General features: G+C 46.9%; 1 protein-coding gene across 1 annotated transcript in view; it reads left to right on the top strand.

Annotated features, from left to right (window-relative positions):
• LOC145339811 (uncharacterized) overlaps positions 1-12,796 on the top strand; it is a gene marked incomplete at its 3' end in the record, with an annotated part of 29,280 nt that overhangs the window by 3,807 nt on the left and 12,677 nt on the right. The window contains exons 3-7 of the mRNA XM_080184340.1: positions 3,004-3,063; positions 5,383-5,435; positions 8,476-8,620; positions 10,333-10,751; positions 11,825-12,053. Of these exons, the coding sequence (XP_080040466.1) occupies positions 3,004-3,063; positions 5,383-5,435; positions 8,476-8,620; positions 10,333-10,751; positions 11,825-12,053 (906 nt within the window). The remainder of the gene's footprint in view (positions 1-3,003; positions 3,064-5,382; positions 5,436-8,475; positions 8,621-10,332; positions 10,752-11,824; positions 12,054-12,796) is intronic.

Here is a 12,796-nt window from a genome sequence, read left to right as displayed (position 1 = left end):
CGGGTCACTGAAAGTGGCAATGCAGGTGGAGAAGGTAGTCAAGAATGCATATGGCATGCTTGCCTTCATCGGCCGGGGCATTAAGTTTAAAACTTGGCAAGCCACGTTGCAACTTTACAAAACCTTAGTTAGGCTGCACTTAGAATATAATGCTCAATTTTGGTCGCCACACTACCAGAAGGCTGTGGAGGCTTGGAAAGGGTAGAGAAAAGACGTACCAGGATGCTGCCTGGTATGGAGGGCATTAGCTATGAGGAGAGGTTGGAGAAACTTGGTTTGTTCTCACTGGAACGACGGAGATTGAGGGGCGATCTGTTAGAAGTCTACAAGATAATGAGGGGTATGGACAGAGTGGATAGTCAGAAGCTATTTCCCAGGATGGAAGAGTCAATAACGAGGGGGGCACAGGTTTATGGTGCGAGGGCAAGCTTTAAAGGAGATGTACGAGGCAGGTTTTTTTTTACACAAAGTGTGGTGAGTGCCTGGAATTCGCTGCTAGGGGAGGTGGTGGAAGCAGACATGATAGTAACTTTAAAGGGGCGTCTTAACAATAGGAATGGGAATAGGGAGATATGGTTCCTGGAAGGGTAGGGGATTTTAGTTTAGTCGGGCAGCATGGTTGGTATAGTCTTGGAGGGCCGAAGGGCCTGTTCCTGTGCTGTAATTTTCTTTGTTCTTTATTTGAAATCAACAAGCTTGTGCAGCACAGTGGTTAGCACTGCTGCCAGAGACCAGGGTTCAAATCCCGGCTTGGGTCACTGACTGCGAAGTTTGCACATTCTCCCCATGACTGCATGGGTTTCCTCTGGGTGCCCCGGTTTCCTTCGGGTGCCCCAGTTTCCTCCACATTCCAAATGTGTGCTTTAGGTGCGTTGGCCATGCTAAATTGCCCCTTAGTCTCGGGGGATTAGCAGGATAAATACGTGAGGTTACAGGGGTAGGGCCTAGGTGGGATTATTGTTAGCACGGGCTTGATGGGCCAGATGGCCTTTTGCTGCTTTGGAGAGGTTCTGTGATTCTAAGATCTTTTTTTAATCAGGGTAGTGGAATTCCAGAGCTGGAGTTGAGACTGAATGAATTGCTTCTGTTTCTTGGATGTCTTATCTTCCTGCCACAGCAATCCCAGTTTTCCATTCTTGAGAGTCCGCCCTGTTCTTGGGGTACACTTTCACACTGGTAGCCTGGCGAAATGACCAGTGATTTATAATATAACAGCAAGGGTCATCCAGACTGAAGACATTGACTTTATTCTGTCTCCACAGATGCTGAGATTTTCCAGCATTCCCTGCTTTTGTAACTGATAATAGCTCAGGCAGTCTGTGAACCAAGGTGGATATCACAGTCAATGTTCAGTGCTTTCTTTATCCAATATCACTTGATAACAGTCACTGGTAGTGTTGGTTTGTTGATTCTCCCCCCTGGAGGAAAGGGCACTGATTGAAGTGGGTATCCCAGTGGTTAGCACTGCTCCTTCACAGCTTCAGGGACCCAGGTTTGATTCCTGGCTTGGGTCACTGTCAGTGTGGAATCTGCACGTTCTCCCCGTGTCTGCGTGGGTTTCTTTCAGGTGCTCCGGTTTCCTCCCATACTCCAGAGATGTGCGGGTTGGGTTGATTGGCCATGCTAAATTGCACCGTAGAGCCTTGGGTCGTGTAGGTTAGAGGGACTAGCAGGGTAAATGCTTGGGGTTATGGGGCTAGGGCCTAGAGTGGGATTGTTGTCGGTGCAGACTCGATGGGCCAAATAGCTGCCTTCTGCACTGAAAGATTCAACAATCAAATAATTCGGCAGAGAAAAGGTTAATGGGTTCATCTCCTTTCTCCTGTAATGACTGCACCCGTTAATAACCAGCACCATCTTATTCATCAAATGTTCCACCCTCTCTGCCACCTATTACCCTGTCTGGGAGTTGGCACTTTGCTATGAACTTGCCCTGTTGCCACCAAATAGGGGTCGTCACTTCTCTAGTCTAGCTTCTGGTCAGCTGTACCTGGTCAGTCACCAGTGAACCCTAAATCATAGAATTCTAACACTGCAGAAGAGGCCATTCGGCCCATTTCTGCACTGTAGGGTTCAATGATCTATCAGGTCCATTTAGTCTGCACCGACTCTCTGACAGAGTATCCCTCTTCTCTGCCCTATCCCCGTAACCCCACATGTTTTCATGGCTAATCCATGTAACCTACACATCTTTGGACTGTGGGAGGAAACTGGAGCACCCAGAGAAAACCCACACACAAACAGGGAGAATGTGCAGACAGTGGCCCAAAGCTGGAATTGAACCCGGGTCCCTGGCTATGTGAGGCAGCAGTGCCAACCACTGTGCCACCCTGCTGCCCAGTGCCTCAGAAGCTACTATCTGTTTCTCTTCATGTTGATTGTGCCGAGAGTCGTCCTGTGTCCCCTTAATTTCAGAGAATGATAGATTCTGTACGTATGCATTTGTGTTTCAGCTTCTAAACCCCTGCCTTCTGCAACTCTCTTCTAAAATCGCTGGCTTTTAGAAGCTGTTAAAACTCTGGCGCTCCCTCTGATTTCTCCTTCCTGCACCCACGGCCAGGCTCTCAGCTATGTGTAGACCTTGAGCTTTGAAATTCTCTCCTTGAACCCGCTCAATTTCAACTGGTGTGGCACAGTGGTTAGCACCAGGGATCTGGATTTGATTCCTGGCTTGGGTCACTGTCTGTGTGGTGTCTGCATGTTCTCCCCGTGTCTGTGTGGGTTTCCTCCCACACTCCAGAGATGTGCTGGTTAGGGTGCATTGGCCATGCTAAATTCTCCCTCGGTGTATCTGAACAGGTACCAGAGTATGGCGACTAGAGGATTTTCACAGTAACTTCATTACAGTGTCAATGTAAGCCAATTTGTGATGCTAATAAATACATTTTTAAAACTTTAAAGTCAGAATATCCTGGGATTTTCACTGAAGTGAAGTGGAACTTGTTGGTTCTTTTGTGTTCCTGACATTACCACACTGATTCCATTTTTCTTTATCTGTTGCAGCCCTTTGATTTGAAGGAGATGGATATTCAGATCTGCTTCCCTGATGATTATCCTTTGGAGGTAAGAGGTAATAGTCCTCCCTGTATGATTGGTTCTGTGTGTCGCACCAGTGCTGGCACTGTCTTGTACTTGTGTCACGTACCCTTGCTTTTGTCTTGCTGCATCTTACTGCTAAAGAATTCAGTTGAAACAAAGAATGGGGTAGTGATGAGGCAGCCACGCTCTCTGATTACTGTCTCATGTCTCTTCCTGTGTTGTTGGAGAATGTTGCTGCATGTACAGATGGACGGGGAAAGGAGTTCCATTTTGTCAAATGTAACACTTGGCAGCCAAGGAACTGTCATTTGAATGTGTGATCTTTCTGCCCAGTGATGCCTCGGTTTATAAATTACTGCATGGCCTCTACTCTCCCTATTGCTGTCATTTCCTCCAGACCTTACAACACTGAACCCATGCAGTTGTAGCCTCTCTCGTATTCCCCGATTTCCATCACTGAGCCCCAAGTCTGGGCTTGCTCTCCTTAAGTCTCTCCGACTCTGTCTCGTCCTTTGACAGATGTCTTCAAACCTATTTTTCGCCTAATTCTTTTTAGTCAGTTGCTCTTAGTATGTCCTTAAGTTGCCCTGTATCAAATTTTCATAGAGTCCCTACAGTGCAGAAGGAGGCCACATAGCCCTTTGAGCCTGCACTGACAACAATCCCACCCAGGCTCTATCCTTATAATCCCATGTGTTTATCCTGCTAATCCCCAGACACTGAAGGGCAATTTACCATAATCAACCTAACTCGCATATCTTTGGACAATGGGAGGAAACTGGAGCATCTGGAGGAAACCCACGCAGACACGGGGAGAACATGCAAACTCCACATGGATAGTGACCTGAGGCTGGAATTGAACCTGGGTTCCAGCGCTGTGAGATTGCAGTGCTAACCACTGTGCCACCCTGAATTTTGTTTGGTAATCATCTTGTGGCAAGCCCTCTGATGATTTTAATCTCTGAAAGGCTCTGTTTAAATGCAGGTTATTGTTGTAAGGTGCAGGCTTTAGGACACAATAACCCAAAGGCGGGTACTAACACAAGTAACATTTCTGGGCTAAGCCTGGACTAATAATCCAGGGACATGAGTTCAAATCCCACCATGGGCAGCTAGTGGCATTTGTTAGTTAGTTGATTAATTAATTAATCTGAAACAAAATGGTATTGTTTTCCTTAATAATGATCACAAGGATTTCGGGATTGTCATAAAACCCATTGGGTTCACTTTAGGAAGGAAATCTGCCACCTTTACCAGGTCTGGCAATGACTCTAGACCTTCAGTACGGTTCACTATGGATGGTCCTCTGGAGTGTCCTAACAATCCACTCAGTTCAAGGGAATTAGGGATGAGCGGTGAAAATTGGTCTTTCCACTGAGGCACGCCTCCCAGGATACATTTCTTTTAAAAACCCGTATCGTGAATTATTTTGCTTGTCTGTGCACAGTGCTGAATTTAAACCTGTTGGATTTTGTTGTTTCATCCACAGTGAATGCTATGGGACACCCTCGAGGGCAAATTGAGCAGTGAACGCTTTGTGAGCCAGTCCCATTCCCAATAAAAATGGAATGAAATTTTGTTCCCCCGTGACTATGATTTTTAAATCTTAAATTGGGCACCGTGTTTTTTTTTTGACAAAGGTTGCACTGTCTGTCATAGAATCCCTACAGTGCAGAAGGAGGCCATTGAATGTACTGTTAACAATCCCACCCAGGCCCTATCCCCCTAACCCCACATATTTACTCTGCTAATCCCTCTAACCTACACATCCTGGGACACTAAGGGGCAATTTAGCATGGCCAATCCACCTAACCCGCATTTCTTTGGGAGGAAACCGAAGCACCCAGAAGAAACCCAAGCAGACACGGGGAGAACGTGCAGACTCCACACAGACAGTGATCAAAGCCGGGAATCAAACCTAATTTCCTGGTGCTGTGAGGCAGCAGTGATAACCACTGTGCTGTCCATATCAGATTTTAGATGGGATTACCTGTTGGTCGAGTACCGTCCTTATTCCTGTTGTTCGTAGCAATTCCCTGGTCATTAACTGCTACCAAATCACCAGTCTTGATCAGAATGCACCTGATGCAGAAAATGGGGCAGGAACTCTGCAGGTTCAGGGACATCACAGTAAAATGAGGAAAGGTTTGCTCAGTCCTGATTTCTAACCTCTTTGTATTCTGGATAGTTCTCACAGATCCCAAATATTGAAGTCTTTCACCATCAACATCTCTTACTTTGGGAATGAAGAGTAGTCGCCCTACTGAACAAGATGTTAATTCCTCCAATCTCTCGCACAATAATTCTACACTTAATTCTTTTCTCTTTTTCTCTAATTCTAAGGTGTTTACTGTGGAAATCCCGCAAGATCAGGATCTGCCAGCGTCTATGGGGAGGTAAGGAAGAAAATCAAAGGGGAAAACTAACTTCTTGACCTGAGTGGGAAATCTAATGCAAGCTTAGTTTGATTTGATTTATTATTGTCACAGGTACTGGGATACAGTGAAAAGTATTGTTTCTTGCACGTTATACAAACAAAGCATACCATTCATGGAGTATGTAGGGGAGAAGGAAAGGAGAGGGTGCAGAACGTAGTGTTACAGTCATAGCTAGGGTGAAGGGAAAGATCAACTTAATATATGATGGAAATATAGAGTGCAGTTTGCACTTAAACTGCTATCCTAGGGTGAAGTGCCGTACTTTATCTGAATCGAGAGCTTATATAATAGAATTCCTACACTGCAGAAGGAGGTCATTCAGCCCATCAAGTCTGCACCGGCTACAATCCCATGCTGGCCCTAATCCCATCATCCCCCTGATACTAGGATAAATTTAGCATGGCCAATCAACCTAACTCATGCATCTTTGGACTGTGGGAGGAAACCGGAAGAAACGCAGGCAGATGTGGGAAGAATGTACAGATTCCCCACAGCCAATGACCCGAGGCTGGAATTAAACCCAGGCCCCTGGTGCTGTGAGGCAGCTGTGCTGATCGCTGTGCCACCCCCAAAATGCAATAAAATATATATATGAGCTGTCAAACAGTAGACATCACGTGACAATAAGTTGCAAAGAAGAACGAACTTGCATTTATATAGCTATCTTTTTACATCTTCGGAATGTCTCAGAAAGCTTAGTTGGCAGTGTGCTTGATGTGCTGTTTTTTATTCTTGAGATAAGGGTGTTGCTGGCTGGGCCAGCATTTATTTCCCATCTCTGAGGGCATTTAAGAGTCAACCACATTGCTGTGGATCTAGAGTCACGGTTCGGCCAGACCGGGTAAGGATGGCAGATTTCCTTCCCTAATGGACATTAGTGAACCAGATGGGTTTATGCAACAATTGACAATAGTTTCATGGTCATCAGTAGATTCTTAATCCCAAATGTTTTTTATTGAATTCGAATTTCACCATCTGCTGTGGTGGGATTTGAACCCAGGTCCCCAGAGCATTACCCCGGGGTTTCTGAATTACTAGTCCAACGAAAATGCCACTATGCCACTGCCTCCCTACACAGCACAATCCCACAAACACGAGTGAGAGAGAGAGACCACCAGTTAATCTGGGCCGGTCGGTTTTTCAAGGAGTATCGTGGGGTCCATATTCATCAGACCAGGCGGGTGGCAAGTCATCAGTTCAGAAGATCGCACTGCTGGCAGTGCTGCATTCTGTCAGCGTCACCCTGGATTATACACTCAGAACCTGGGCCAGGGCTTTAACCCAAAACTGTCTGATTCGGAGCCACTGGGGCAAATCATCTGGAGGATACAATTCAAGCAGATTGAACCACATCATGTTTCTAATCAAAACTTTCTCCGCTGTTTGTTCCACGTAGCACTTCCAACATTCGGACAGGAATTTTCCAGCCCTTCACACCGGCAGGATCTTCCAGTCCCGTCGACGTGAATGGAGATTTCAGTGGTTCCCTAGTCCCAGCATAGTGGGAACCGGCATTGAGGGGGAGGTGCTGGAAAATTCCAGCCTGTGTGGGGACCTGCTTCCAGACTCTGTCCGTGGTGCTTATTGATCAGCTGACTGTGGGACACTAATTCCATGAGGTGAAGGTGTACAGGTTCACAAACAGCAACAACATACGTTTATATAGCCTCCTTTTAAATATGATGAAAGATCCCAAGCTGTTTCACAGGAAGAGGGGTGGCACAGTGGTTAGCACTACTGCCTCACAGTGCCCGGTTCAATTCCAGCCATGGGTTACTGTCTGTGCAGAGTCTGCACATTCTCCCCATGTCTGCATGGGTTTCCTCCGGGTGCTCCGGTTTCTTCCCACACTCCAAAAGACGTGCTGGTCAGATGCATTGGCCATGCTAAATTCTCGCTCAGTGTACCCAAACAGGTGCCAGAGTGTGGCAACTAGGGGATTTTCACAGTAACTTCATTGCAGTGTTAATGTAAGCCTACTTGCGACACTAATAAATAAAGTTTATTTTAGCTTCAAGGCTGACAGTCAACTGCACAAGAACCCAGAGTCGGAGGGATGAAAAATCTGGGATTGAGGGAGAGAGTAAGGAATAAATTGGTTAGGGGTCACTTCAGAATCAGTCAAATCCAGAATCAAGAATTTAACAGCGCTATCAAGCAGCACTTACTCCGCAATAACCTGTTTATAGACATAGAAGGCAGCTCACCCCCCACCTTCTCAAGAGCAACTTAGGATGGGCGATAAATTTGCATTTCACTCCCAAACTCATTACAGTCTCGGTTCAAACATGGACAAAAGAGCTGAACTCCAGTGGTGACGTGAGAGTGACAGCCCTTGATAGCAAGGCTGCATTCGACCAAGAGTGCACCAAGGAGTCCGAGCAAAACTGGAGTGAGTGCAAATTCGGAGGAAATCTGTCCTGTGGTTGGAGTCACACCCGGCACAAAGGAAGATGGTTGTGGTGGTTGAAGGTCCATCATCCCACTCCCAGGATGTCACTGCAGGAGTTCCTCGGTGTGCTGTCCTAGCCCCAACCATCTTCAGCTGCTTCATCAAAGACCCACCTGCCTTCCATCATAATGTTGGAAGTGGGCGTGTACAGCACCATTTGTAACTCGGATACTGAAGCAGTCCGTGTCCAAATGCAGCAAGACCTGGGCAGTACCCAGGCTCAGGTTGACAAGTGGCAAATCACATTTGTGCCGCACTGTGGGTGTACCTACAATGCGGGGACTGCAGTGATTCAAGAAGGCAGCTCACCACCACCTTCTCAAGAGCAACTTAGGATGGGCGATAAATGCTGGCCAGCCAGCGATGCCCTTGTCCCGTATTTAAGTGAAAAGAAACTCCGATTTCTCGTACCCACCTCCATCTTTGCCTTGCCAGAAGAGGGAAGTAAATAAAGTTTAGATTTGTCGAAAACCTCGTGACATTGTCATTGCTTTCGTTCCTGTTTCTGAGCTGTGTCCTGTGTGTACTTTCATGTTTTATATTCAGACACGTCTGTGTGGCCTCGGAGGAATGGTTGCGGGCAAAGCATGCCACCAACAGACTGATGGGCAAGTTGGAGTTGCTGTTTCGTCCATACCTGCGGTGGCTAGATCGCAACATGGAGAAGCTGTTCACAGAAGGAGCCAGACAGGTGAAACAACGTCTATCCGTATGATAATTCTTTCCCTTCTGGCTGGTTGGTAGCACAGAACTTGAGTACTGCTGAAGAAAGACACGTTGTTGAAACTTTTTACCTTGCACTCATCAGGCCAATTTACAAGAATACCAAAGGGAACAACAATTTTTACCGCATGTAGGGAGTGCTGATTGGTTGGCAAGTCTCTTCTTCATACACTCTTCTACCTATTCTGTGCCTCTCTCTGCCACTGGACTTCATTTCACACCTTCAGGTGGAAATCTCGGAGCATATCAAATGGGATCTTGGGAAGAGCTCATTTTACGCCATTCGTTATCGTTAGGTGTTGGCTACACTTCCATCAGTGGCATTCTCGCCTCCTGTCTGAAAGTCTCGGCCTTCGAGTCCCGCCCATGAGCACCAAATGCATGCTGACACCCCAGTGCAGGACTGAGGGAGTGCCACTCTGGCAGAAGTGTCATCTTTCAGATAGGATGGTAAATCTTTCCCACAGAAGGAAAACCTCCCACCACACTAACTGAAGAAGAGTAAGGGAGTTCCCCCACTGCTTGTTTGCCAATATTTATCTCAAAACAAACATCATTAAAGCAAATTATCTGGTTTAATTATTGTTTGTGAAAGATTGGGTATAGAACACCGAACTGTACAGCGCAGGAACAGGCCCTTCGGCCCACGATGTTGTGCTGAACGTGAAGTCAAACTCATCCTGTCTGCCTGCCCTTGGTCCATATTTCCCCTATTTGTTGCATATTTGTGTGCTTATCTAAAAGTCCCTTTAACACCCCATCGTATTTACCTCCACCACCATCCCTGGCAGCACGTCCCAGACACCTACCTTTCTGTGTAGATTATCATACCGTTTTTACCCATAACGGCAATAAGTGACTTGATTTGGTTTATTATTATTGGTGACACAGCTGCACAGTGGTTAGCACTGCTGCCAGGTTCAATTCACTGCCTGTGTGTAGTTTGCACATTCTCCCCGTGTCTGTGTGGGTGTCCTCCGGGTGCTTCAGTTTCCCCCCTCAGTCTGAAAGACGTGCTGTTAGGTGCATTGACCCGGACAGTTGCTGGAGTGTGGCAACTAGGAGAATTTCACATAACTTCATTGCAGTGTTAATGTAAGCCTTACTTGTGACTAATAAATAAACTAACTTTATTATTGTCACATGTATTAACATTACAGTGAAAAGCATTGTTTCTTGCGTGCTATACAGACAAAACATACCGTTCATAGAAAAGGAAAGGAGCGAGCGCAGAATGTAGTGTGACAGTAATGGCTAGGAGTGTAGAGAAAGATCAACTTAACGCAAGGCAGGCCCACTCAAAATTCTATACAGGCAATGACATAATTTTGAAGTAAAGATGTTGTGTGGTCCTGAAAGATGCTATATAAATGCACATCTTTCTTTTACATTATTATGACCTGCAGCTCTGACGAAGGGTTGGTTCTATTCTCCCTCGAAATGTTGGTTCTATTCTCCCTCTCCGCAGATGCTGTCAGACCTGCTGAGATTTGCCAGTATTTTCCTGTTTTTCTTTCCGATTCCAACATCCCCAGTATTTTATGTTTATGATCTGCAACAGCTGTTTTCCTCTGCTGAAGTTGCTATATAAATGCAAATTATAGTTGAAGAAAATCCTTAGAATTACATTGTCTTTTTCAAAGGAAAGAATTTAAGTTTTTTTTTCCCCTTCATTCCCAGATAAAGAGGGACTTGGATGCAGAGAGAGCCGGGATCCACATCGTTCCTTACCAGCAGCTCCGAGCCTGTTTGCCTGAAGCCACAGCTTCTCAGAAGACGGACTCTCCCGCAGGCCCGCGGAAGGAGGATGACCTCAAGGGTCTGTCTCAGCAGCTGCAGCAGGTCAAGGTGACGGAGCTGGAGAGTCCTGAAATGAGCGGCACGGGGAGCGAGATCAGTTCCAGCGAAGAGGATGACGCTCGCTCACGGACTGACTCGATGTCTGCCCACAGGCAGGGACCGCACTCCGCCGGCAGCGCGGGGGGTGAGTCTGCCCACCGCTGTAAGGGCACCGCAGTGCGGCTGCTCGGATTGGAGCTGGGCGAAGGGACGGCGACGCTGGCAGCTCAGCAGGTCATCGTGTCGCTGAAGTGCAGCAGGTAGGATGGATGATTAGTGACTTGCGTTTGAGACTTGACAAAACCATGTCAAATAGATACAGCATCGTGCAGAATGAATGGAAGACACAGTAGGTCACTGTGTGGAGTTTGCACATTCTCTCCGTGTCTGCGTGGGTTTCCTCCGGATGCTCCGGTTTCCTCCCACAGTCCACAGAAGTGCGAGCTAGGTGGATTGGCCATGCTAAATTGCCCCTTAATATCCCAGGATATGTAGAATGATTAGCAGGGTAAATATGTGTGTTTGTGGGATAGGGCCTAGATGGGATTGTTGTCAGTGGGCCGAATAGCCTCCTTGTGCACTATAGGGGTTTCTGTGATAAAATGTAGGAGCGGAATTAGGCCATTTGGCCCATCGAGTCCGCTCCACCATTCGATCGTGGCTGATGTGCTCCTCTTCCCCATTTTCATGCCTTCTGTCCATCACCCTTCAACCCATTCCCAATTAAAAATCTGTCTAACTCCTTAAATTTACTCACTGTCCCAGCATCCACCGCACTTTGGGGCAGCGAATTTCACAGATTTGGGGGAAGTAGTTTCTCCTCAGCTGTTTTAAATTTGCTACCCCTTATCCTAAGGCTATGACCTCTCATCCTAGAAGGTCCCACAAGAGGAAGCATCTCTCTTCACGTGATAAACCCCTCATCTCTGGAGTCAATCTAGTGAATCTCCTCTGAACTGCCTCCAAAGCCACTACATCGAATGGCGGAGCAGTCTCGATGGGCTGAATGGCCTAATTCTGCTCCTGTGTCTTGTGTGCAGTCCTAGACATGTTCTAGTATCGTGATAAAAATCTCCTGATTCATCGATTATTTAAAACCCAGATGTCAGTCGCAGGTCATCTTCTGTCATGATCTCAGTTGACCTGATGAATCTGCAGTTTCAGAGGGGAAAAAAAGTCCTGAAGTTCTTCACATTTCTCCATAGCAAGGTTGCCCTGCGCACGGATTCATTTCTCACTGCCTTGCATGCGTCTGTTGCTTCAGTGGCAGGAGTATAGAGAGTGTCCTCGTTCTTTTCCACGGACTGACTGTCTTTTCACGTTGCTCTCAAAGGTGCAAAGTAGCTTCGGACCTGACTGTGTCCCAAAAGCGCCCTGCAGTGGCAATCTGTGAGAAATGTAACGCAAACGTCAGGGTAGCGTTTGAACCCAGCGTGGTTCACGAACACTCGGACATCCTGGGATACCTGGACCTGCGTGGATGCGTGCCTGTAGACCTAGTGCTGCAGGACTCTCGGTTCGTCGTGGGCTGTCTAAACTGCTCCAAGGAGGGAACGCTGCAGGTCAGTACCTAGAACAAATGAACAGAGATTTCTGAGGTCTGGAACAAGTGGCTAATGCTGCAGCGCCAGGGACCCGGGTTCGATCCCCAGCTTGGATCACTGCGCATTCTCCCCGTGTCTGCATGGGTTTCCTCCGACAGGCCAGAAGATGTGCTGGTTAGATCCATTGGCCGTGCTAAATTCTCCCTCAGTGTACCCGAACAGGCGCTGGAATGTGGTGACTAGGGGATTTTCACAGTAACTTCACTGCAGTGTTAACGTAAGCTGACTTGTGACACTAATAAATAAACTTTAATAACATTGGAAATGCAGAAAATGCCAATTAACAGAGGGTGCATTCAGATTGTGACCATATCAGGACAGTCTGAATCGTGTAAAGGGTAGCATCCACATTGCCAGCCTGCTTGTCTTGTTCAGATACGGAATAATCTGCTGCAGATTTCCCATTTACTTTACTGATTCCATATTTCTGGCATTTGCTATTTCATTTTGCATTAAACAGCGAGAGAAACAGACTGGGCCATAGTGATTAACACTGCAGCCTCACAGCGTCAAGGACCTGGGTTCAATTCCAGCCTTGGATGTCTGTGTGGCGTCTGCACATTCTCCCGTCTCTGTGTGGGTTTCCTCCGGGTGCTCCAGTTTCCTCCCGTAGCCCAGAGATGTGCGGTCAGGTGAATTGGCCATGCTAAGTTGTCCCTTAGTGTCCAGAGACATGTAGGTTAAGTGGATTAACCGTGGTA

Source organism: Carcharhinus amblyrhynchos, unplaced genomic scaffold, assembly GCF_965287045.1.
Source record: "Carcharhinus amblyrhynchos unplaced genomic scaffold, sCarAmb.v2.hapA scaffold_685, whole genome shotgun sequence".
Lineage (NCBI taxonomy): Eukaryota > Metazoa > Chordata > Chondrichthyes > Carcharhiniformes > Carcharhinidae > Carcharhinus > Carcharhinus amblyrhynchos.
Note: the sequence above shows the minus strand (reverse complement) of the source record. Positions and strands in the feature narration are given on the sequence as shown.